The sequence below is a fragment of the Oryzias latipes genome, chromosome 14, assembly GCF_002234675.1.
Source record: "Oryzias latipes chromosome 14, ASM223467v1".
NCBI lineage: Eukaryota > Metazoa > Chordata > Actinopteri > Beloniformes > Adrianichthyidae > Oryzias > Oryzias latipes.
This window is the reverse complement of record NC_019872.2, coordinates 10,689,209-10,715,643: the sequence shown is the minus strand read 5'-3', so window position 1 is coordinate 10,715,643 and position 26,435 is coordinate 10,689,209. Positions and strand designations below refer to the sequence as shown.

Below are 26,435 nucleotides of genomic sequence, written 5' to 3'. Positions count from 1 at the left end.
TCAAAGAGTCCAGTCATACAAGCAGAAACACACAATGTACAACTACAGCCTCAAGAGGAATGTCAAGAGAAATCTGTTCAAGAATTGGGAGAAACATGAAAAGGGGTGAGGCTGGAGTTGATGCATCAACATAAAGCACACAGATAGATGTCAGATGTGGGCTACTGATGTTGTAGCATTCCTCGTGTCAGGCCACTCCTGAACGAGAGAATGTCAGAAGTGTCTTGCCTGAGCTAGGAAGAATATTTGTTGCTCAACGTTCCAAAATCATCTTTTTCTGTCAACTGTATTTTTTCCACTTAAAAGGGGGACTTAAAAGCCTTCATTTAAAAAAGCAACAACAATACACCTTACAATTCCCAGCGCATGATTTATGGATCAATTCTAGTTGTGCTAACTAATGTCGAAACAATTTTTAAAAGTATTCGGTGCTCTGTCAAATTTTTTTTTACAAGTTGCAAACAAGGTTGGGTGTTACTATAAATCTATAAATGCACTAACACGGCTAATATGCAGCGGTGTCGGACTGTAGTTTTATTTACATGTCACGTATATGCCATACGTTCAAAAATAAACCATTCATTGATGGCGTACCTTACAATCTGGCCAACTCTGAAGTGCAGAAAACATGATAATAAACACTCTTCACGTTTCAAAATGGGGCTGGTGTGATGATGAGTCGTCTCTCAATGAGGAGGTCCTGGTCGTGCTAGGTCCTTTTTGGGACGAGTGTGAGTTTTCTGCAAGAACTCCAGCTTTTGGAGTCTAAAAACATGCTTCTCAAGTTGACTGATGACTTTAAATTGCCCCTTAGGTGTGTGTGGTTGCCTGTCAAAGGGTGGCCCTGCAATGGACTCACATAATGTCCAGGGTGTACTCTACCTTTGCCCCCTTAGCAACTATAGGCTCACTGTGACCCTGCTCCAGACTAAGTGGGTATAGAAAATGGATGAGCTTTTTGAGAAAAACTAATACAAAATATATTTTTTAAAGATATACATGTATTTAACTTTCTTCTTGTCAATACCTCTCAGTCAGTTTGTAGTTAATTTAAAAAGCCTGTCAGCCACAGTTTTCATACAGGCCAACCGTTTTTTTTAATGGGTTATCCTGGTTTAATGTATCTGCCTGCTTTGCACTTTTGTTTTTAAAACATAAAACATTCTAATGGAGGGAGGACAACGAGGAAAGGGAGGTGTCACAGTGAGATGGATTAGAGAGCAAGGGGGGAACAAGGGTGCAACAGTGTATGAGGAAGATATTGAGTCAATGTGGTGTCATGCAAAGATGAAGATCCAGATAATGATTGGGACAGAATATAACAAGAGGGAAAGGAGAGGTTATCTCCCAGAGAAATACTGGAGGTCTAAGTGTGAAGATCTTTCAAATAAATACAGGAATCCTTTGGATAGGCTCAGAGTGACTATTTGTCTTTTCAGTACAAAACCTGGAAGCTCGTCAGAGGAACTCCTCTGATATCAGCCTGCATGCAGATATTTAGAGAGTGCAAGGGGCAGTTCAACTGCACCATTAATCTGAACCCTCTTTTCCTTTGTTCATTTAAACTTATTTCTTTATGTAAAATAAATGTGAAAAACAAAAGAAAAGCGTAAATGTTTAAGACAAGTTTAGAGCAAATGCTCAGTTGAAGCTGAAAGGGCTTTTTGGGGGGAAGCTTGCCAAGTGGAAATAGGCCAAGTAGAGTCTCTGAACTTCTTAAAGTTCATTCTGACTAAGTTCATTTCAAAATTTTCTATTTAACTTTAAACACATGATGATAACATATGAGGTTTAGAATTTGCACACGGCTTTGTGGTGGAAAAAAAAGATTTAGCAATGAAATGTTGACAGTACCTTTCTGCAAACACTTGTATTAAATTTAATAGCTGTCATGATTATATTACAACTTTTTTATTTCAGATATAAATTTCTTTGGCTGTAAAGATATCCAAGCAAATTAGTCTGCAAAACACACAAGAAGCAATATCCCCTTGGTGCTCCAGTGAACAATGCTCTTTTCCTGCTTGGCGATTCTATTTCTCCTTCACACTTTGACCAAAATAGTCCAAATGGCGGACACTTACTTTCCTGCAAAAAACTGGCATGAACAATGCTCTTAAAAAATAAAAACCCTTAAAAAGATTCAGAGGAAACCTCACATAACCAACAGGAAATGTACTGCCAGCACTTTGCAAATTAAAGACTTTCCCCCTCATTATGTTGCTGGAAAAACAGTCACTAATTGACATTAAATCAACATTTAAATGCTAATTTGCTTTTACAGATATTTGCAGAAATGTCCAATGTCACAGCTGTAAATGAAAAGGAAACCCACTTGGCTGTGGCACAGAAAAAAGATGCAGAGAAAAGTAAGCAATAAAATCCCCCAAGCAAGCACAGATGAGGACAAATGCAATTTAAGTTGTTACAATATGCAATAAAAATTATATAAAAGGTTAGAAAACTAAAATCAACAATAGCCCTATTGTGTACTAAGAATACATTAAAAGAGGGACCTCTTAGACTCACTAAAAAAGCCAAGAAATTTGAAAAAGAGACTATCATACACAACTTTTAGTATTCTAAAATATTGGTCACAATAAAAAAGTAAATCATAAATAAAAGCACTTAAATAGACAAATAGTGAAAATTACAAAACTTAAGTGTAACCACATATTCCTAATATCTAGCCCTTTGGTTATCTAAAAATGTATTTTGGCATTAACTATCCATTTTGTAGATTCATGTCTAGTTGAATAATTATTTTTTGGATCAAATCGTTTAACTATATTTTGACCATGGGAATAGAAAGCCTTCTCTTTCCTCTTTTGGCACCAAGTCAGTCCCTAAAGAAGTGACCTCATCTCCTTCTGTTGCACGGGAATGTTAGATCAGATAAATGCTGGTTGACCCCTGTAGAGACACAAGACCTATTCTTATATCTAATACAGACATACTTGAGTGGCCAAAAGAAAAAGTGTTAGTCGAGGAACAAATTCTAGCCTTTAAAAGTTTTTTCTTTCTGTTTCAGTTCTAATTTTAGTACATTCAGCAAGGATTTCAGAAGATGGGAGTAATTATTTCTTTATGCTTTTGTCAGTAGAAATGCTTTTTTTCATGCGGCCACCTTGCTTTTCCCTAGGATAACAGATCTTAAATCATATGGCTTCAAAAGACGGCTGCATTATATCATAAAAACACCTTTGAGATTTGGTGAAGCGAAAAGAGATAAGTGTTTATTAAATAAGAAATATTGATTACATTTAAGTTGTAATGTTGTGTTAAGATGACCATGATAAATTATAATTATAAATGATAAAGTATAATTAATTTTTAAATTAATTAAGCACAAGAAGCACACCATAATGTAGAAAAGTTACATTTTCGTAATGAATTTCCTATGCTGCAACTATTCAAGCATTGCAAAATTAATTGAAAAAAAATGTCAAGAAATTCTCTCACTGTCATTTATTTACTTTGAATAACAGTAGTCGTTCGATGTCAATCTTTCATTAAGTTGTGATATTCCACAGAAAGCAGTTTCTGTTCATTTTACAGCTTCTATTTATTGTTCTTACATCAAAGGTTCAAAAAAAGGGAACCAGTGACATGCAAGTGTTTTTAAATAAGAGAAATTCGGCCTCAATTAAAGCGCAATTGTGCACTAAAAAAAAACCTGTTGACACATATTCACTGTATTTTTTTCTTGTTAAACTACCAATGCAGAGTAGCTTTTCTGGTGTGATTATTTAAAGGACAACAGCAAAACCAGATTTTACTGTTATTTTCCTTTCCTCCATCTGTTGTTTGAAATCAGTTTAAAACATGAAGATGGATCAACTAATGGGATCCTCCAAGACTTTGATTCCATATCTTGAAGCTTTTGCAGTGTGAAGTAGAATTATCAAGTTCAGACAAACAGCTATTAAAAGATGGAATCAGATGGGAAGTGAATTCATCACAATCACCGCATATCTGTATGTTAGCATATGATGGAAGAGCAGGGATATTGGTTATCAATAGATAAAGGGGCTTTCCCTTTAGATACGGGGAACAGCGGGGGCCCTTATATATTGAGGCGGGGGTCTCTGTTGTCAGCGAGCTGCACCAGAAAAATGTCTCTTCTCTATAATGAACTCTAAGTAAAGGCTGTACTGAAGGGAAGTCAGTGGAAACTAGTCACACCACAAGATTGATTGTAAATAAATTCACTTTCTGCCACATGCAAGATATACAATTGTAGTAATAAAAAAATACATGTTTTTTAGAAATCTTAAAGCATTCTAGTCACTGGTTCATCCTCCCTCTGTGACCCCTACATAGTAGCAAATAAGTGAAGGATTGTTCGAAAAGGGGCCCTAGTTTTGCCTTTTCTTTTCTAAAAACATATACTTCATCTCCACTAAATGGCCCTTTCATGTCTGAAAACTATTTCTATGAGCTATTTCTTTTAATTGATGGCATCTGGCGGAGAGCGCATATCAGAGATACCAATATCAATCATGACCTATCCAAACTTGATCTTTTTATGATAGCCTTCTGACATGTCAAGGGTTCATTCAAAGCACATTCAATCTGGAAGGAGGATTTCAGGGGTAAATAAGTGAGAAAAAGGATTTCTAGGCTTTAAGGAAGCCTGTTTTTGAGACAATATTATAGTGAATACTTGCTCCATTTTACATAAACTGTTTAAACTTTATTTAAAAACAATATGGGGCCGCACACAGTTTTAGCTCTGAGAAAAATATAAGTACTATACATCCAGTGCTATAAAATGTAGAGATTAGTCTCAGTGTCATGGTTAACCTTATGAAGGCAAATGACTTGAAAGTTTTTAGCCTTGTCGACCATGGTCAGTGAAAGTTAGTGAGGCGTGAAAGGGCACGCTTTAAATGCAGCTGGCTGGAAACCTCGGCGGGACAAACACACTGAAGAGATTTAATGCCACACTGACCTGAAAAAAATAAAGCTTTGGCAAGTTTGGGTGAAAAATACTTGACCTGTGTTTTTGTCAAGACTGACCAAGAATAAAAAGCTTTTACTTTGAAGGTCTATAAGTCAGCCATTTGGGCTCATTTCTCACTGCAACCCAGTTGGAGCCAAAAAGTCTCAGTTCAATCTTTAGAAAAATAAGAAATGAACTTTTATTTTATTTTATTATTTATTTTAATTTTAAATATAAATAAAATACTGTTATTTGGCATAAATAAAACATAAAGAGAAATTGCCCTTTTTTCAAAATGTGAAATAGTTTATAACTTTTGACAGAGGTCTAAGTGACTTTCAAAATAAAAGACATCTTGTGTCACAACTCAAAGCAGCAAATTGTAGGTAGTGTAATCAAGGTCAGCAGTGATTACTTGCATAATATAGAGAAGCTAGAAATGTTTGTATTTAATAATTCAGTTCCAATTGCTTTGGCTCAACTTGTTTAAATCAATAAATTTGTTTTCAAATGTGGTGTGAAAGCGTTCTGTCTGGATGTCAGTGCTGATCATCATTCACTTCAAAACCCTCTCTCCTCCACTGACAGCATTTGACACAACCATCTGCTCCATGGAGACCTGGAACAAGAAGCGATGGATTGATTTTGATCCATGTTCTGCAGGGGCTCCCCCCAAACTCCCATCACCTCCCCCACATTGTAGCCTAAACCACCCTCCTCCCTCCACTTTTTCCCTCTTGTTCTGCATCAGTGATGCAGGTGGAGGGTTGACCTAAAATCTGGGATGATAAATGACTCCCATCATGGTGTCCTACAGATTGTGCACAGGATGATCTGCAGCTTCCTGTCGCAGCTTCTTAACATTATAAATCTTGATCTCAAACCAAATACTTTGAATACTTCTTTAGTAGTTGAAGAGGCTGCTGTTGTTGTAACCTGAGATCATTCTGAAGAATCCTTCAGAAGTTGTTTTAGATGTTGTAGGGTGAGATGAAAATGTTTGGCACAAAAATCAATTTTTGCAGTAATTTTCTTTTGATTTAAAACAATTTAAAATAAATCCATGTCAAAATCTAAAATATAGTAATAAAGAAGGCATAAAGACTCTTCTTGCACACTTTGCTTGTGCAGTCCTTTGTCTCCAAAAAGGAAGAAAACTTCCACTGAGTGGAGCTGGGGGGCACCAAAGTCTTCCACTCTTCCACTCTGTTCTCAACAGCTTCCCTCCTCCCTCCCTGTTCCCCCTCTTTTGTGTGGCTCCCCGAATAAATTAAGTCGGCAAAGACTGAGGGAGAAGGGCGGAGCAAGGTGTGGAGAGGAGAGGAGACGAGAGGGGGACTGACTGAGCCTTGTGTGGTGGAGCCGGAGTCAGATCTGGTTGGTGAGGTGCACCGTCTGTTGAAACGGCTCTGTTTCAGCCCTTTTCTGAATGACTGGATGCTGAGAAGAAGAGGAGGGGGTGAACAGATCAGAGCAACGCAGGAGGGGCTTTTCTGCTGCAGACTGCAACGAAGCCGCGCAGCCTGCCAGCTGATCCAGACGCGCTCACCTGACAGAGGCGCGGAGACGCACAAGGACGCGTCAGGGCTGGAGTAACAGAAGCTGCTCTCCAGTCTCATTACACTTTTACTTCAATTACCACCATTCCGTTTAAAAAAATCCACAATAGCTGGACAGGTCGGATCAAATCAAGATTTCCTTCCGGTGGATTGACTCCCATTTGGGGGGAGATTGGAATACCAATCAGGTCTTTCGGGGAATACCCAGATCTATTGTCCACAACAGCCCAGGGGATCCGATGAACGTAAGTAGCATCCCTTCATTGTTATTTTTTTCTTTATCAATGATCAGGATGAATTTTAGGTATCCAGGTTCAGAAAATAGCTTTAGCTGGATGGAGGCTTCTGGTTTTCTTAATGGGGATTGGGGGCGGGGGTAGCACCCAGAGTCTGCACCTTGCATTTATAAGCTGAAATCCTGAACAGGCAATAGGGATGTGCATTTAGAAATAGTATCTTCAAAGGCTGGATATAGTAACCCCCCCCCCCCCCCCCCCAAATATATATACAATAATAGACTGAAAAAAAGTAAAGATGGACAGACAGACATAAAAAAAGAAAATGAAAAGCAGTGTCCTGCTACTGCCCGTCCCAAGCCCGGCAAGTGCAGAGGATAGTGTCTGGAAGAGCATTCAACATAAAACTTAAAAGACATCTCAAACAGATCAAAGGAGAAGGTATATATGGATGAATGAACTGATATGACAATAGTTTTCTATGCATTTTAGGGGCTTGGAGGGACATGACACCCCAAACTCTCAGCACACTAAGACTTGCTTCCTCCCTCATATTCTACTTGCATCATAGTGGGGCTGGCTAAACCGGGGCTTTCTACATTCTCAGTGGATCCTCCTTGAATTGACTTGATGATCACTTGTGCGAATGGAATATAGGTTTCACAATTAAACATCAAAGCTAAACAGCCAGAGATCTGTGTGTGAAGACATCACATAAGCTCATTATCTAGTGCTATTTAATAACATGTCACTAGTTTCCTTCAAAGGGCTGGAAACTGCAAAGGGAGCAAAGACCAAACCACACGAGAAGGCCAACATTAGTAAAAGTATTTCCTAGTGAGAACATTTGATATGACTGTAAGGATTTACTGCTACAAAGAAGGGAATAATGTGCCTTTAAGCAAGGCACAGGCTGGGATTCCTCCCTCTTGGATTTCTTTTATGCAAATTGAAACAAATATTGTTTCAGCTGAAATCCAAGAGGACCTTTGATAGTTTTGCAGGTCAGAAAACTAATTTCACGCTCCCCCTCCTCTATGAAGTTTATTTATAGCAATCTGGTTTGACTGGATATGACCGAAAGCTAAAAATGGGAACTCAGGGGCACATTTAAGTGTCTAGCCACAATAGCTAGTTCTGGTGTCTGCTCTGCTTGCATCTGGAGCTCCTGGCTTTACGCTGCACAGAAGAAAGCAGGTTTAAAAAAAAAGTTTTTTGTGTGTTTGTGTGATCCAACAGTGCAGCGTTCTGGTTTGTGTGTGAGTCACTGCTAAAACCAGTTTGGTTTACTTGTAAAGTGATGAGGCATGCAGCAGGACTTCTAACATGAACCATATGCATATGTTGTTGGTGCGGCTTCCACCGTGTTGGGCCTCTGTCTGCACAAACAGCGTGTAACTACCAGCATCAGCTACAGCTGGAACAGGTCTCCCAAAACAGGCGCAAGGGTTCAAAGAAGCAGTCGAATTTTCACAAATGTCTGGTTATGAACTCTTTGTAGAGTTTAATCCATAGCCAGAAAAGAAAAGATGGATCTTCTTGGCGCCTATGTGTCCTCGTCAGAGCTACACTATCTTTTAAAATATGGTTTTATTAATCTTGACATTGCCTTTGTCAAGGAGGATTGTGGAAATGAATGGTCCTCCATGTGTCTTTAATGCTTCCAGTGTCAAGCCTGTCAGTGCGAAGATGTATGTGCATACAGCTCTGTGCCACGTCTTTTCAGAGCTTATCAACTGAGCAAATAGTCTGCTGTTTACCTTGCACTTCATGTGGCTCTGTATAGCTGAGTGAAGTGAGAACGATACAGCGCCAGACAGGGTCAGGGGCTTGAGTCTCAATTTTTTGACAGCCTCATCCGCTAAATGATACGCTTTTACAGTTTCTGGGTGACTGAGTGCAATATAGCAGCCGCTTGGCGTCAGCTTGGACCTTATTTTTTACATCTCAAGTGCTTCTTAAATCCTGAAATATTGCACTGAGACTCATCTTGACATGCAGTCAGATATTGTTCAATTTCTGTTTCAAGCTACTACCTTTTTTTGTCTGTGTCTCAGGATAAAATGCTCTTCCTTAAGGATATTTTCTTTTCGGTTATTCCAATGAAATTATGGTAGGGAATTTCCAAGTTGAGGTTTTATCATCAACAATTGTCAAGCTATTTCGAGAGCCTAAAGTAAACATCAGGGATCCACAGTGTAATCAAATTGCACATTTGCCACCCACTTTGAAACTGATATCTTGCCGATGCCATTTACGGTTGCGACGGCCAGTTTTTCTGTTTTACTGTTCTCACGAAGTTTAAACAGTTTAGGATTGGATTTGTTTTTCCAATCCTGAAAAATATATACGACATCTGATTTAAAATCAATTGAAAGTAATTTGATTTATTTCAACCAAAAATGAATTTTAATGAGGTTTATATTGGGTGAAAAGCAGAGAGAAGCTTGAAGCCAAAGTAAATGTTCAGATCAAATTTGGTTTATACATATAAAAAAATAGAAAAAAAGGACAAAAAAAAGTTATTGGTTTTGAGCAACCTGTCCAGATTCACACTTTGCTTTATTGTGAGGAACACGTAAAACACTTTGTAAAGATGCACTCTTTGTTTTATATTTTTTGTTGGCATCACACTCCACTTGCTGCAATGAAAAGTTAGCACCAAAAAATATAAATATAAAATCTTCCTAATACGTGCAAGTGCTATTAAAAACTTACCGTGTGTGTTTTATTATACACAATTGGAAATAAACACAAACGTGGACAACACTCCTTAACATATTCAAAATATGATCCTCTAAAGTACAATATTAGATTAACTTTATCGGGTAAAAATTTGAACCAAAACTTCTTTAACTTTTATTTTTGCTTGACCCAAATCCATTTTCAGAACCTGCTGAATCCCTTCCGGGGTCACAGGGTTGCTGGAGTCAACCTACTGCTGGGTGAAGGCGGGGTAGACCCTGAACAGGTCACCAGCCAGGTGACATAAAACAAATCTTTAACTGAGATACAGATGATCCATGTGTAGTTATTTCAATTTCAGTGCCCATTTGTTAAAGTACTGCACGTTTCAAAGTCTGTGAATTGATTGTCTTATTACAGAATTTTCTTTTAGGTGACAATTTAAAACACAAGTCATACATTAATAACATGTTTCCACATTTAAAGCTTTAAAAATTTCAAGTTTAAAATGTCAAACAGCTTAAGAATAGTACAAAGTTCATTGAGTTCATTGCGCACAGTCAGTTATATTTCTCCCAAAAATAGTTTTTTTTAATACCATTTAAAAAAAAAAAGTATGTACATAGATTTTACAGTGGAAGGTTATGTGACTAAACACGTGTAACATCTGCCTGTTCATCTTTGCTGAGTTGCCAATGAAAGAAACAGAAAAAGGGGAGAAGAGAGAGAGGCAACATCTCATTCAAATGTGGGAGTTCAAACAAAAATCCATGTAATTGTACCCCAGAACATTTTTTTTCTGTCCTGGGTTTTGTTTCAAGCTTGGGAAATTACATCTGAGTACAAATATCGGAAAGTGACTCACAGACTTCCTCCTCCTCCTTCCATCACTCACACACCCATTCACATGCAAACAACCGTGCACACAGAGAAATCATAAATCCGCACTGTGCTCCTAAGACTTCCTACACTTAAACCCCAACCACAAGTCCTTACATCGTCTATCATAAAAAAAACATAGAATCCATAGTATTTCTTTGCAGTTGGTGTCACAAAGACGCATCTTCACAACAGTTCCTAATGGCTCACAGATGACATCCAGCAAAAAGTAAACATAAACTCTGTTTTCCTCGTTGACTCCCAAAGTAGCTAGTGGAAATATTTACAGGGCATCTCTCACTCGAGTTCATGTTGCTGATGCCTGAGGTTTGTGTTTTTATTTACTTCTCAGCCACCACCTTAGACATAACACAAGCCAAACACACACTATTGGGAGAATGCATGCTTTTCCAATTCATCACAATGGATGCAACATCGAAGGCTTAATATGCTTGAGAGAGTAACTTGTTCAGTAAGTTGAAGTATTATCAACATAAGCTCTGATATTAAATTTAAAACATTTTTCTGTGGTGGGGAAACTATTGATTGAGTTTCAATGTACAGAACTTTTATTTTGTAGTGTAAGGTCGGAAATGACTGTGATCAAAATGTTATGATGCCTGCGAGAAAGGCAAATGAGGATTTCCATGCATACTCTCTCTGTCCTGTCACGACAGCGGATTCATTCATGGCTCTGGTTAACATATTGCTGTATGACTAACTCAGCCGTTCAAAGGAAACATCATGCTGCACCGTGATTGACTGGAGCTTTGGGACTTTTTTTGTTTGTTCAGAGGCCCAGTTCTGATGGAACTCCTTTCTTTATTCACGGTCTATTCCAGAGTACAAAAGATCTTTTTAATGTCATTGTGTGCTGATTGCACTGTACGACTGTTGAAGCTGTCATCAAGACAAGGCATCCGTTTTGCTGCCGAGTGAAAACATCAACTTTTAGATGTCTTAAAAACGTATTTAATTTTGTATTTGCTTAGAAGAGTTACTTCCTAAAATATATTTTAAGTATATTCCTGATAAAATCCTCTGAAACTGGAATGTGTGTTGAGTTTCACCATGATGGGTTAAAAAAGTAATGTTTCATGACTAAAATGTGTTTAGATCAAAACATTTGTGGAATTTTAACTCTTGAAAATGGGTTTTCTATGTGACTAAAACAACTCAAGACTGCAGCTAATGAATATTTTAACTTAGCAGTTAATCCTAATTACAGTGATAAGAACCTATTTTCACCCCAATAAAAACGGACTAATGATCACACTCTGCGAGTGTGACTGCGACAGACTGGCGACCTGTCCAGGATGTCCCCTGCCTTCGCCCACAAGTGGCTGGGATAGGCTCCGGCAGCCCCGTGACTAAACGGAAGAAGATGAATGAATGAATGAATGAATGAATGATCACACCGGACATCTTTTTTCTTTTAATTAAATACCAAAATGCCACCTTTTTTTGAATCATGCCTTTGTAATAGCACAGAGGGAATCAATCTTTTTCTGTTCTTGCTGAAAATCTTGTTTTTGGTGTTCTTGACATATTCTTGTGGGATCTTTCTCATGATGGAGGACAAATATTATTAACCTTTAACTTAAAATTGCATTTCTGAGTATTTCTTCATTCGAATTGAGAATTAGGAGCATGTGAAAAAATGTTGTTGGAAAAAGCTTGTAGGTGTGATGTAGAACTTACTACAGCAAGCCACAAGCTCCCTGTTCTGCTCCATGCTGATGCATTCACTTGTAGACAACTTGATTCATGTATGTCTTTGTTTTCCTCGTCCAAGCTGGCATCTGGCTCCAAACTGTACGACTGGATAGCTCCAATATTGCTCGCCATTTTTGTTGCATCAGTAATGTTAGGTTGGGGTTGTGAGGGGCTGTAAGATAGCGGAGTAGAGTGTACAGAGATGGACAATGGGAAGGGGAGGCGTGCTTGCTCTGCATCAACAGCTCACAAATTAGAGGTGAATTTCTACTGAACTTCTGCCACTCTGCAGAAACTATGTCCTAAAAAAGGGTTTTTTGATTTTGGCTAAAAATGGCATCATCACAATTCTAAGAACACTGGAAATGGTTGAAAATAAATCAAAAGATGATCATAGTGGGTCTTGAAAGTACTCACAAATCAGGGGGATGCATTTTCCTCTGATCTTTTTATTGAATATTTCCCTTTGAGGAGATGATCAGTGCAGACATGTGGTCGCTCACCCTCACATGTACCTAAATGAAAAGATGTTTTCATTTCATCAGTCACATGAAGAGAAAGATAAGAGATCTGTCTGGAAAAAAAAAACGGAATTGCATGTGGTGCTGCCTAGATTAAAAGTGATGAAACCTAGAGGGAGGCGAGCTGAGGAAAGAGAAGAAGAGAAAGCCTGTCTGTGCCACGTCTCATGTGTTTTTAATGAAGTAAGCGATACGATCGAAGCTTTTGTAACTTCAAATACTCGCACAGAACCCAGTAGCTCAGGTGAAACATCGTGTTGTAACAGTTGGGTGATTCAAACAGCCCACGAAACAACTTGGAGTGTAAACGTTTTATGTGTGTTTTTTATTTTTCCTCCTTGCAAATTAATTTGTCACTTAAAGCTTTAGAACCAGCGGTCTGCCTTTTTATCAATTTGCCGTTATTAGCTGATGTGTGAATGGAAGACAGACAAGCTTAATTCCCAGTCTTACCACAAGAAATGTAATGGAGCAACATGATACAAAGGCATTTCTTTTCTTAGAGAACAGCTGTTGGTATGCTGCTAACACAGGAGTTGATGGAGAATTTCGTTGCCAATAAGCCAAGTCGGCCTCCCATTTTCTGAGCTGGGTGATGAGAAATTGCATATTTTGACAGATTCCCACATCTGTAAGATGAGGAAGAGCCAAAGAGTCTCCCGGTGAAAGCAAGATAGTGACCTATTTTTTTCCAGTAAAAATTATTGGCAAACTTTTAAACAAAACTTGTTGTCACTTTGATGAATATTCATGAGTTTTCACAAACAATAACATGACCTGATACAACAGTTTGTGGTTTGCTGGAGCTTTTTGTCACAAATTGCTTCATTAGATGGAATGCAGAAAGATATAAATGTCTTTGTTTGGCTTCATATGAGACTTTGTTGGCTGACGTTAGAAGATGGATCTGTGATCTGCTGTCTCCTGACTGTTATGGCTGTCATGTGCGTGTTTTGTCTTTTAGCTTTTCCTCTGCTAGTTCATCAACTAATTATTCTTCTGAAGTAATGCTGTGTTTACGCGTTTGGAACTGTTTATCACGAGAGGAGACAAACGCTGGTTGCCACGGCAACAAAAGCTGCAAAAAATGTTCTGAACGTTTAAGAATCAGGACAGGGTTGATGATTGGGGTAAAGGTCAGAGTTTGGCCTTTAGGGGATAGCATAAAAGAAAAAAATCTGTTATGACAAACGCCAGAATACTTGCATAACTTTACTGCGTGTTTTAGAGGCAAAATAAAATCAAGTGGAGTCATTAAGTAGTTGATTATACATTTTAATGTCTTCCACATTCAGTACTAAGAATATTTCCTGTTTAATTGCTTCCAGTCGATGTTCCGTTTTCCTCTGCAGTGGACAGGATGGTGAACAGAGGAGCCTTTTGCGCCGCCATCCTTAGGGTCTGAATCTCTGTTTGACAGAGTCACGGACGCGGTTCAGCTCCACAGCTTTGCCCTTGTGGGATATTAAGTGTGCTCTGATGGGGAGGGGTGGTGAGTGATGGTAGATGGCAGCAGCTGCTTCACCTTCACAGACCCCATCCTTTTAGCCCTCAACTTTTTTTTTCTTCCAAGTCAGCCATCTTTAAACTTTTGTCTTTATTACTGTCTCATTTTCTAGTTTTAATCAAATACTGTGTGACCACACGTATTCTTCAAAAGAGCCCCGGCTGTCTATCGCTGTGCTGTAGCTTAGCGGCATGGCCTTGAAGGTTAAGAGGTAGATGAGGCACCTCCAGCTGTGTTTTCACTTGCTCTGTGGCTTCATGGATGGTTTCACGGAGAGAGTTATTTATGTGCGTGCGTGAGACCCAGTGTTTGTACATTTACACGTGCTGACTTGAAAGACTTTCTACTTCTATCAATATGACATCACATTTTAAAGAAACATTGTTTAAGATCTTTTGTTTAAATGTCTTTTATAAAATTCAAATGTGGGAAAACAGTAAAAGAAGGTTCCCTTTCTACTTAGCAACCTCTATTTCCCCCTAAAAAAATTGTTGTCCCATTGTTATGGAAACAAGAGACTGAAAAATAGAAAAGGATTATTTAAAAAAAAAAAAAAAACTGTTATCAATAACCATATCTTAGTAATTTTTTGTGTGGTATTTTTAAAATCTGGCACTCTTTCTGCAGATTTAAGGCTAAAAAAACAAAAATCTTGAAACAAAAGGCTCTTAATAAATCCAAAAGGTTTTAATTTCTTGTGGTTTGTAAGTTGGCAAGAAGTAGGCTAAAAAAGCTCTGATGACTTACCTTTTCACATTGAACGACATCTTTTACATGCTGTGTTAGTCAAATATAGTTTCAAACATCATTATTGATGGTATCATCAGCTCAAGCTTTTTTAAGCAATGCAATAGTAGCAAAAGCAAATGAAATCTTGCAGCTTAAATTATTTGTTTTAAAAATAGGTTGTTTCTTCAACCCAATTCTTAGGTTATTCATGTTGGGATTTATTTTAGATCACTTTTTGGAACAATTCTATTTTAGATTTTTCTTTTTTTTCATAACCCAGCAAAAATTTAGTGCCTTTTTAACCTTTGAATTGGGTTTAGAACCAACCCAACTTAGGTTATAAAGTTTTTAGTGTGTTGCTTCAATAATAAAACGGTTGGAAATAAGTATTTGTAATGGCCTTAGGGAGCCGGTTTAGCTCGTGCTGGTTTGCGGCACCTTCCGTCCGTGAAACCAGGATTCGACTCCAGGCTGCTCCCTGTTCCCTTCTCTACTTCTGTGCCGGTCCCAAGCCCGGTTGCTTTGAGAGGGTTGTGTCAGGAAGGGCATCCGGCGTAAAACATTGCCAAGTTTACCATGCGACTCGTTCGCTGTGGCGACCCCTGATGGGAAAAGCCGAAAGAGAAACAACAACATTTGTAATGGCCTTCCACTTAGCTATTGCAGTGTCACTGAGAATTCTTCTGCTCCTTCCATCTTTACCAAACAGATCACTTTGTTGTTTGGGCTTGCTGGTTTGTTAAATCTAGGACGTTTTGTCGCAGAGGACCCGATGTGGTGCGTAATCATTCACGTCTGGATTTCTAACAAGGAATAAATAAACACGTGTGAGTCATCAAAATGGTTTGGAATCGTCATCCTTCTCTTATGGAGTAGCTCATTTTTCTGTCATTGTTGTCTTTCCTGTGAAGAGCTGAAAACATTTACTAAATGTTTTAGATGAGTTTTGATTTAAAACGATCCAATTTCCATTTAAAAAAGTTTTTTTTCCCCCCAACTTGTAGGGGGTTTGTTGTGTTTTTATCATGTGGCTGCGAAAATAGAAAATTTGAATAACAGGTTTCACACTTTTTAAAGTCATATTTTTACTGCACATGCACTTAAACATTTGAACTTTTCAATTGAATATCAATTGGGCATATTCAATTATTGTCTATCTTCTTATTTGATTGTACTACACATCATAACAGAAGCTGCAGCATTTAATCACAGTGTGGACACAACCCTAGTCTCAGTAGGCTGCTGGCAAAGGGGGATGACCCTGCTGTGAACAAAGCAGTCACTACAGCCTCACTGTTGTCAGTCGTGTCAAAATGTATTCTAAAAGTACAAAAAAAGACTATTAATCAGACATGAAAGTACAAAAAACAGTATTTTAACCATGCACAATATTGAGGCCCTTGGACGCTATTTCATGCACATTGCTTCTAGAACAGAGAGACAATCTCATTGCACTATTAATATTAATTGAATTTAGAGTAGCATACATGTATTTTTTAGTGTTTGTGCAACTGTCCAGACAGTGGCTGTCTGGGTGTCTAGGAAGGCGATGTTGCTCTAACGTTACAGGATTTAGTTTAATATGTTGTGGAAATAAATTGTAACTGATATCAACCTTTTGTGTAGAAACTTAATTAAAGGAAACACATGTATATGCACAAAAATGAGTGAGTCAAATGTACACTGAAAGCAAACACACTCTCATAAGCTCACGGTGACAGCTGGGGTTAGCAGTGGGATGTCTATATTGAGAGATCCAAAGACAACTGAAGGGGAGATGGGGGTCATAGTTGTCATACCCCTGTTAGTGCAGGCGACAGGAAAACTGAGAGGAAAAGCTCCCACCTCCTGACCCCCTCATATAGACCCATCCCTCTATATCTCATCTTCCAAAATGTTGTTTTACTATTCCGGAGCATCTTTCACCACAATTTCCTTTAATTATTATACAAGGAAACTGGTTTCTTTACCTTTTTAAGCTAATAAAATGTACCATTTTCAAAATGTGCACTGTGCAGAAAGTCACTGCAAGATTGGACCAATCCAACAAGAATTACATTTCTGCTCTTGAAAACATCGATGTGGCTTTTTTGGGGGCTTTTTTTCCCCTCAGATGTCTGACTTTGCTGTCAGACAAAGCCTGGCCAATGTTTGCTCTGGGTGACACAGAAGCAGTTGCAGACCCAAAAAGAGTAGCTGCCAAATGTTTACAGGCGGTGCCAGACCACTCAACCACTAAGGAACCAACTGAATTAAACCCTGCACTGCTCCATCAAAGCATACGGAACATGGTAAAGATAGAGGTGGTAGGTGGCTATCTTTCACTCGAAAAGGTTTGTGAAGTTGTGTCCTGTTAAGTTTGACTGCGGGTAGCTGTGGCATGCCCAACCAAATCTGCTAAATCCATTAGAGGCAATGAATGAAGGGTAAGGGAGGGAGGAGAACAGAACATTTGAAGGAAATGCGGATAAAGTGGTTTCCCACTACTGGGATGCAAACAGTATAAAGCTGCACTCCAACATCCACATATGCATGCTACACTGCATCAAATGGCCACACATGACAGAAAAGTTAGTTTTAATATTGTGTAGCAACAGCATGTAAGTGGAGGATGCATTTGAGGATTTGAGGGTAGCACGCAGCAGAGACAGATTATGGGGAAGCCATGCCAGATATAATGTGGCTGAGACTGGATGGAGCCCTCTGGGGTCGACCCTGTCTGTCAATGGGAGTTGATGTCATGGAGACCTGGGTAACAACCCGAACATATTTGAAGTCTTGGTGTGTTCTTGTCAAACTGTTTGCATGCATTATGAAAAAAAACAACAAATCATAAATGATGAATGATTTCATCATAAATTCATCAAATTTCATTCACACAATGGTGTTATAAAGAGTGCCACTAGAGGGAGGGAATCAAGGAGCTGGCTTTCATCCCACTGACCATTTGCTGGAGCAACCATCCTCTGGAGATGGACCACGTTTTAGCCAAGGGTTACGTTTTCCATGTATTTATTGCAGCACACATGCAGAGATCATGTCATAAACTGATCAGTTGGTGACAGATTGCATCTTTTCATCATTTGGAATCTTTTGTTGACATTAGTGCTAAATAGTTAAGAAAAGAGCACGTCTGCAAACATGCAATAAAATCATCTTTTGATCCATTGATTCACCATGTTTTGATTAAAAAAATTCGCAGAAATGCAACTTTAGGCTAAATTTTCTTTATACATGTCCTCCATCATCAGAAAAATGCCACAAGAACATGTTAAAAACACCACAAACACAATTAAATTTTTATTGGAGTGGGTATTAGAGAACCCATCCTCTGGAGCTTCATCTTTCCTGCAAAGGTTTTTCCTTCTGTCTCGTCGGACAAAAAGGCTCATAGGACAAACAATCATGGCCTCTAGTCTTTCTGCTGTTTTTTTTAAGTTTACACTTTCAATGTTTTTGCTTTTCTTTCTTTGCTCATCTTTATTGCTGCATTGTTGTACAGCACTTCAGGTTAATTTCTTTAAATCTGTCTAAAAAAGCTGGAGTTGGTCTCTGAGTTTTCCAATGAAGATTTCATCATCCCATACGTTATCCTTTCACTTGCAGATCTTGCTTCAGCTTCTTTCTTTTCTTCCCTCTCTTGTTTCAGACACACACACACACAAACTGGCAGCTGTTTTGACACAATGCAAACACCACAAACCAAGGGTTGTGTGTGTGTGTGTGTCCATTACAGAGTGGCTCAGTCTTAGCTCTGCCCTCTTTGTGTAGGAGTGCAGCAAATGTCCAGAGCAGCCGTCTGTAGCAGATGTAGAGGTTCAGTGACCATGTCAGGGGGTGTGTGCAGTATCAGTGTCCTTATCCTTCTCTCAAAGGGGCTGTAACCTTTATTAATCTTTCCTCCTTAGAGGCCTCATAAACTACCGCTGGAGGTCAGGGTTAGCAGAAAGACAGATCAAGTGAATGATAGCAAAGGAGATTTTTTAATATTAATTTGTTTATTATCGTTTTGTAACAATTAACAAGGGAGGTTTAACTTGTCCAGGATAATTACAGATTATGTACTGAATTCAGAAACTCAGTCAATACTCAATTTGGTCAAATCCACTATTTTGTTTGGGCAGTTTTTAGGATTTAAAAGAAAGAAGTGGATTCCAACATTCCCTTGTGAAATAATGTCATCCAATTATGTTATCCAGTTGTTGCATAAAAATTGAACACACCAAGAGTTTAGGGATCAACGTTTAGATCAATGAAAAGGATTTTCAGGACGACGTCACTTTCAAAATATTAGAAGAGCTGCTTTTGTCTCTTGGTTGGAGGGTGTTTGGAAGAGCAGCACACTCAATAAATCTTGCCTTTATGAATACGAGGGCGACGTACGTAAACATACTTTTAAAAGTAATCTAAATATTTGCAGACTCCATCAAGAGGGGGAAATATGGTATCTATCTCATGAGAGTTTGTTAACCTTGCCAGATCAGAGTACATTTTATGATTTTTGTTGTGGTGTGCGAAAGTATGTGTGTCAAATATGGGTCAATTACCATTTGCAAATAATTATTACTGTTTATTTTAACTGGGTGAAAGTGCCTTACTGTGACTTTAATTGGCTGCCTGGAGACCTTTCAATGCTTGGTGATGCTCAGATAGGCTGCTAAACTTTTGGTAAAACTTTTCTTTTCACTGTGATTGAGAACACAGTTGCAGTGTCTGTTTCTCTTGACGATAAGGTCCTTTGGATGATTGATGAGGTTGATTTAACATTTTCATGAAGAGGGCACTACTTTACAGATTTTTTATGATACAGAGACCAGGGACACAAAGAGTAAACGTAGGACTTCAAATGGCAAGCTTTTACTGAGGCAACCATAAACTAGTGTTCTTCATGTGTTCTTAATGGAGTGTACAGGAAAAGTAATTCCTTTCCAAGCTCTCATTTGAGTCTCTGTAATTTTTTTTCTCTATAGATTTCAGTCTGATGTGTTCTGGACACATCAAGATGTTCTCACCCAACCAATAAAAAATGTCAACCTAGAGATAAATATACTTTATGGGTCTGTCCTCATAGTGGCGTGAGCCAGTGTGGATTCTGGACTGATTTAGACTTACATTTTCATGCTCTTTTAAAGCTTCCTGATCTCTCTGAAGAGTTCCTTCCAGAAGGTTATGTATATCCATTTCATAGGAAAAACGATGAAATTCATCAGGTGACATTTTTTGTATTTGTTCTGGACTGTAAATGTGTTAGCACGCTGTCATGCAAGGATTTAAAACACATACTAAAGTTTGAAAAATAGAGCACTGTTTTTGTGTAACAACAGCAAAGTCATTTTTTTAAATGCAGTATACCAAAAATCTTTAACTTTATTTTTACAGAGAAATTATAACCGAAATGTCCCCAATTTATTTTAATGATTTCCTGTTTTATGCTTTTCTTCCAGGCGTAGCAGAGCCCAGCCATGACGATAACAAGTAAAGGGTCAAGACAGAGAGAATGGGTCAGGGGAGCCCGCATCGGTTCAAGTCTCTGTCAACAGAAGCCGTTCCTCTATGCATTTGTTATCCTGCTTCAATCAACACTTGTACTTGGAGTACTGGAGCTTCAGCTGGATGAAGGGCAGCCTGCGGGGACAATTGTTGGAGACATCAGTGCAGGATTGCCACCTGGAGAAACTGCAAGGCTTTACTTTATCTCCGACCACGAGGGGACAGGTGTTGGCAGTGACCTTGACATTGACGAAACTACAGGTATCATTACTACCAAGCGTCGTTTGGATCGCGAAGAGAGGGACCACTACAGCTTTATTGCTGTGACAATGACAGGCATCACCATAGAGGTGTCAATCACAGTCAACGATATCAACGATCACGCACCTGAGTTCCCCAAAAAGAAGGCACTTCTTAAAATCCCCGAACACACAGTAGTGGGAACAAGATTTTCACTGGATCCTGCCACGGACGCGGACAAGGACCAGCTGACCACTCAAGGCTATGCCATCAAAGAGGGCAATGTAGGCCACATGTTTAAACTTGAGAGCAAAAGGAGTGCCAACAAGGTGCTCTATCTAGATCTGGTGGTTAGTGGACTTTTGGACCGGGAGAAACGATCATCGTATAGCCTGGTCATAGAAGCGTTTGATGGCGGCTCACCAAGAAGGGTGGGGTTCATGACCCTGGAAGTGACTGTGACTGATATCAATGATCATGCACCAGTCTTTAATCAAAGTAGATACCATGCTATTATCTCTGAAAGTCTGCCACAAGGAAGTAGCATCCTACAGGTTAGTTTCACTTAAGCCCTTTAATTGATAAATACATTGATCTGGATGTTTTATTAGTTTACTTCATCTCTTTGCAGGTGTTTGCAGCTGATGAAGATGAAGGTGATAATGGTCTGGTGCTTTACGAAATTAACCGCCGTCAGAGTGATCCTGAACGCTACTTTGTCATTGATTTAAAGTCTGGAGTTATTACTTTAAATAGACCTTTAGACTATGAGCTGAAGAGGGTCCATGAACTTGTGGTCCAGGCCAGAGATAATGCAAGCCAGCCTGAGGTAATCAATTGCATTATGACTCATTAATACAAATGGTGGATTCTGTGCTAGAAAGTAGAAATGAAAAATATTTTTCCTGCTTAAATAGTTTTTAGACTTACATTTGCATCAAAAACATTTCTGCTACTTTGCAAGATAGGTTTGTTGAAATGCATATGTCCAGTAGTTTGCAACCAGCACACACACGTACACATCCCTCCTCTACATATACACACACCCATGGATATAGGGTCAAAAATCTTGAACAGACTTCATAGGAGTTGTAGCAAGACTTTGTGTCAACAAAATTTTAAGTAGTGTTAGGACAGTTAGATATGTACTTAAAACGGAATGGCCTAATACTTTGGTGCCAAGACATACAACTATACTGACCCCACATATCCTAAAAAATCCATTCCAGAAATTCAATACCACATAAAAGAACCACAGGAAATATGGAGTTTTCTTTTGAAAAGTAAAAACATAAAGTTAAATCTAATATCAATGTTGTTAAATGTGGATTGTGATGTTTCCTTAGGATTAGGCATATACTGAAAATACAATGATGCCAAAAGTAAAACATTGGTTTATGGAGGACAAGAAATGAAAAATGAATTCATGAGTCCATTGTGTTTTGTTTGAATTTTTCCAAAGTTTTGACAATTTGTTAAAATTGCAATAGAATTTTAGGACAGCCGTACATCAAATGTTGGTATGACCCAATCTTTACTGTACCAGTTTCGCTGGTACTTTTTTTGATATATTTAGATTTATATAATGTTAAACACAAAGCTATTAGTATTGAAACTGTGAATATACTAGCACATAACTGAATTTTGTGTCGGTTGGCCAAACGCAGCTGCACTAAAACAGCTATGTTATTAAGTTTTTTTTCAAGTCTACAAAAAAAAAAGGATAATGTTAAATATGCACAATGCAAACAGAATAGCATTTTTGCAATTATTTTTAACCCTTATTTAAGCCAAAATGTTGGATTGTGGTAATGGAAATGTTTTTAAATTCTCTAACACCAACACTATAATTTCAGATGAAGTATAAAGGAATGTTTTGTCAGTAGAAGGCTGACATGTGTGCTATAATACAACTCAGCTCAGACGAAACTGGACTTTTTCTTCCAGGAAATAAGTCACAGATGAATAATATAATAATAATCTCACCAATCTGCAGCATCTAATTATATACAAGTGGCAAGGAAAAAGTAATATTCCAACATAATTTCTTCCTAGGTCACCAACGCTTTTGTGACTATTCATGTTCGTGACTTCAATGACAACCAGCCAACCATGACCATCATTTTCCTCAGTGAGGATGGCTCTCCCAGAATTTCAGAAGGAGCTCAACCAGGACAGTATGTGGCTCGGATATCTGTCACTGACCCAGACTATGGAGAGTATGCAAACGTGAATGTGTCTCTAGAGGGAGGTGATGGCAAGTTTGCTCTCACAACCAAAGACAGCATAATTTACTTAATCTATGTGGATCAAGTTTTGGACAGAGAAGAGCGAGATTCCTACGACCTCAGAGTGATGGCCACAGACTCGGGCACGCCTCCCCTCAGGGCAGAATCCTCTTTCACCATCCAAGTGACTGATGTAAATGATAACCCTCCTCTGTTTGACCAGCAGGCTTACAGACAAACCATCCCTGAGGTTGTGTACCCTGGATCCTTTGTTCTTCAGGTAACAGCGAGGGACAAGGACCAGGGTCCCAATGGAGATGTCAGATATAGCCTTCTGAAGGGTAAAAAATGGTTTTCAATCGATCCAATCACTGGAATCATTACCACTGCTACTGCTCTGGACTTTGAGTCAGAACCGGCTCCCAGTGTGACTGTTATTGCAACTGATGGTGGCCGCCCGCCCCTGTCTTCCACTGCCAAGGTGGACATTGTGGTGCAGGATGTTAATGATAACGCACCAGTGTTTTCCAGCAACTTCTACAATGTCTCTGTCAAAGAGAACACACCAGCTGGGACATGCTTCTTAGAGGTAAGAGAAAACCCGTGTTTTATTTTTAATTTTCAACTCATGTTCTTTTTTTTTTGAGTTTCCACTGCATTCGTTTCAAAGCTGTTTTAGAGTAGCCGCTGTTCATTTTTTGTGATGTTTTTTGGAGTTTGTGTGTTGACCTACTTTCAGAGCCAAAACCAAAAGATGGTTTACTGTCCTTTTGGTCTTTTTGTTTCTACTCTTTCAATCCTTTACTTGCACATTTTTTTCAGTCTTCCAAAGTAAAAGCCTGATTTATACATCTACAAATAGCCTTAAAGTTAAGAGTGTGTCTGCATGGGACGCACCCTCCAAGTTTTCTTTCTGGAGGGGATGGTCCACTAACAACACTGTTTTAGACAGAAAACCTGCACAAAACAAAGAGAGTGTAGTCTCCTGTAGTCCATTTTAGGAGAAAAGGATGAATAAAGGCATGGAAATAACAACAAAGGAAGACAGGGGAGTGAGATTTAATGGGAATTCCAAAAGCTACTGTGAGATTTACACTGATCTTTCATGTCCTTTTTCTCACCTCTGAGGGGTTGCTGTCCAACCTAATCACAGTCCAACACAGTTAGATCTTTAACTCCAGCAGATTTCATATACAAGTCTGATTCTTTTAAGCTTGTTTTGTTTCCTAGTGCAGTCTAGCTTGGCATCGGGAACCATTTTGACCAACTGTTTTTACAGGTTGGTTTTAGCCCTCTGACTCAAAATGAAGAAAAACAGAGAAAAAAAAAGCATTTCTCATTCACAGTATATTTAGGATAAACGCAGTCTACGTCTGAAGTACAGCGCAGCTGAAATGAAAAGATATGGTCCATTGATCACATGACTTGAAGTGGATAAATAGTTGCATTTCCAGGTTTTCTTGACGTATTCTTGAAAGGGACTTTTGGCTGGAATCCAGTGGAAAGTGACATACAGAGGCTCTTTAAGTTTACTCAAGCAAGAAACATAGACTATAAGGATAATGATGTAAACTTTCACCTGTAAAAGCGACTGAATGCAGCAATGAGATTAACCTCAAGTGCCTTTATGATACAATCTATCTCATTTGTCCACTTTGACATGTTCTCATAGCCTACTCCTTTTAGCTGTTTTATCCTTGAAATGAACCTTGTTTCTTCCTTTGAAAGAGTCGCAATCAACTGTTTTTTTTTTTTTTTCTGAATTAGTTCACAGAAAGACACAGGTGCAATCCCATGTCAGACATTGCAAAGGACTTTTCAGTTTGATTAAAGTTTTATTTTATGTGATTAAAGTTTCCCTACAAGGACGATGCTTGGGGTGCGTAATGACCCACAAATTTATGAATGACGCAAATGACAAGATGCCTTTATGGATTTTATCCTTTTTTTCTCGCTTCTTGGACATAATAATTGAAACTGTAAACAATGATATATCCATTAGTTAAAAACATCAAATTGTCTCTACAAGTGCTGGGTTTTACTCTCATGATTGATTTACATGAAGCAGACAGGTGGGATGGAAGACATGGTCCCTCGATAACACGTGTTTAGGTGGCCAGTTCCAATGTAAAATCCATATAAATGCTCATAAATGTGTATTTCATGCTTTTGCCTTTAAAAGTCTCGCGTTCATGCATAGCTACACAAGTCTATGACTGTTTTTTAGCCCTACGTACAAAACATGTTGTCATTGAAAGTGTATTGCCAGTTAAACCAGGTAACCCATCAAGGACTCAGATTTGGTAGTGATGTATGGAAGGTGTCCCTTTTAATTTTTGGAAGTGCCAATCCTATTAATGTTGATCCCGGAGAAGAAATTAATAATTGAGGTTTATTCCCGGCCAGAATTATATGACACAATGACTTTCATATGTTGGAACAGAGGTAAAGTGTGGAGTAAGATTTGCACCGCTTTAACATTTCACACCAAGTCTCCTCCAACTGTAGGTGGTGGACATGCTCTAGCAAACAGTGGAAAAAAGAAGAAGAAGGGTGTTCTTGAACTCACGTCAAATGCCCGCTGTGTATGTCGCGTTAGATTAGACAAAAATTGTTCTCAGAACTATTAAAACGTTTAAAGTGGATAGGAATCACTGCTGAGATTTTAAAATATAACAACTTTGCTAAGTAGGTTTAGATTTTTGACACCTGTAAAATGTGGGAAACCAGTCAATGCTTAGCATTTAAGCAAGGAAGCATTTGAAGAACACACAGTACATGCAGTTTCTTTCACTTGTTGATAAAACTACATTATCCTGGCATCCAGCTTTCATCACTTTCATTTCTTTTGCTTTAGTATGATTTTTCACAATCATTTTCCTTCATATCTTTCTCCCTGTACCACTTTTCTTCCCCTTAGTCTTTGCTTTCACACACATTTTGCGAGTAGGAAGTGTCTTATCAGTTTTGCCACTTTTGTAATCTGTAAAGTGCTGGACTGTTTATGTAGCCACAGCACAAAGGGGTTATTTATTTCTAAGTTTCCTTGCTTTCCTTTTCCGCCATTTCCCAGTGTTTCCCAGGCATGAAGGGTTACAGTGACTGTGAAGGCATTGCATGCAAATCTAGAAGTTTCATAACCGGAGAAAGTAAAGGTCATGAGAAAAGGAAGAAGGGCGAACAGTGACGTTGGGGATGAAAGACAATTAAATAGGTAACTTTTGCTGGTGTTTGGTTGATATGATTATAGATTATATATCCGTTAATGTAAAAAAAATGCAAGGGTAACCCATATGTTTATTGGTTACTCTAAATTGCCCTAGGTGTGAATGTGAGTGTGCATGGGTGTGTGATTTATGACCCTGCGACAGACTGGGGACCTGTCTAGGATGCCCCCTGCCATTGCCCACAAGTGGCTGGGATAGGCTCCGGCAGCCCCCTGACCCCGAAAGGGACAAAACGGGTTTAGAAGATGAATGAATGAAAAAACAAAACAAAACAAGGAGGGTACAAAAATGTCAAAGTACTCTATCAGGTATTTAGGAAATGTTAAAAAAAATACATCAAGCTGAAAGCTCTCCTCTTTGCAAGCCTCTGACAAATATCTATGCGTGAGTACCTATGTACACTATTAAAACACTTTTTAGCAGGTGATGCAGCTTCCATGTGATGTTCAGCATGTGGTTTTCTCGGTAAGCCA

General features: G+C 38.6%; 1 protein-coding gene across 1 annotated transcript in view; it reads left to right on the top strand.

Annotated features, from left to right (window-relative positions):
• Positions 1-6,251: 6,251 nt before the first annotated feature.
• Positions 6,252-26,435, top strand: part of LOC101171352 (protocadherin-16) — an 89,750-nt gene continuing 69,566 nt past the window's right edge. Inside the window, exons 1-4 of the mRNA XM_004076301.4 lie at positions 6,252-6,749; positions 20,222-21,061; positions 21,139-21,336; positions 22,563-23,324. Coding sequence (XP_004076349.1) covers positions 20,240-21,061; positions 21,139-21,336; positions 22,563-23,324 — 1,782 coding nt within the window. The 5' untranslated portion in view covers positions 6,252-6,749; positions 20,222-20,239. The remainder of the gene's footprint in view (positions 6,750-20,221; positions 21,062-21,138; positions 21,337-22,562; positions 23,325-26,435) is intronic.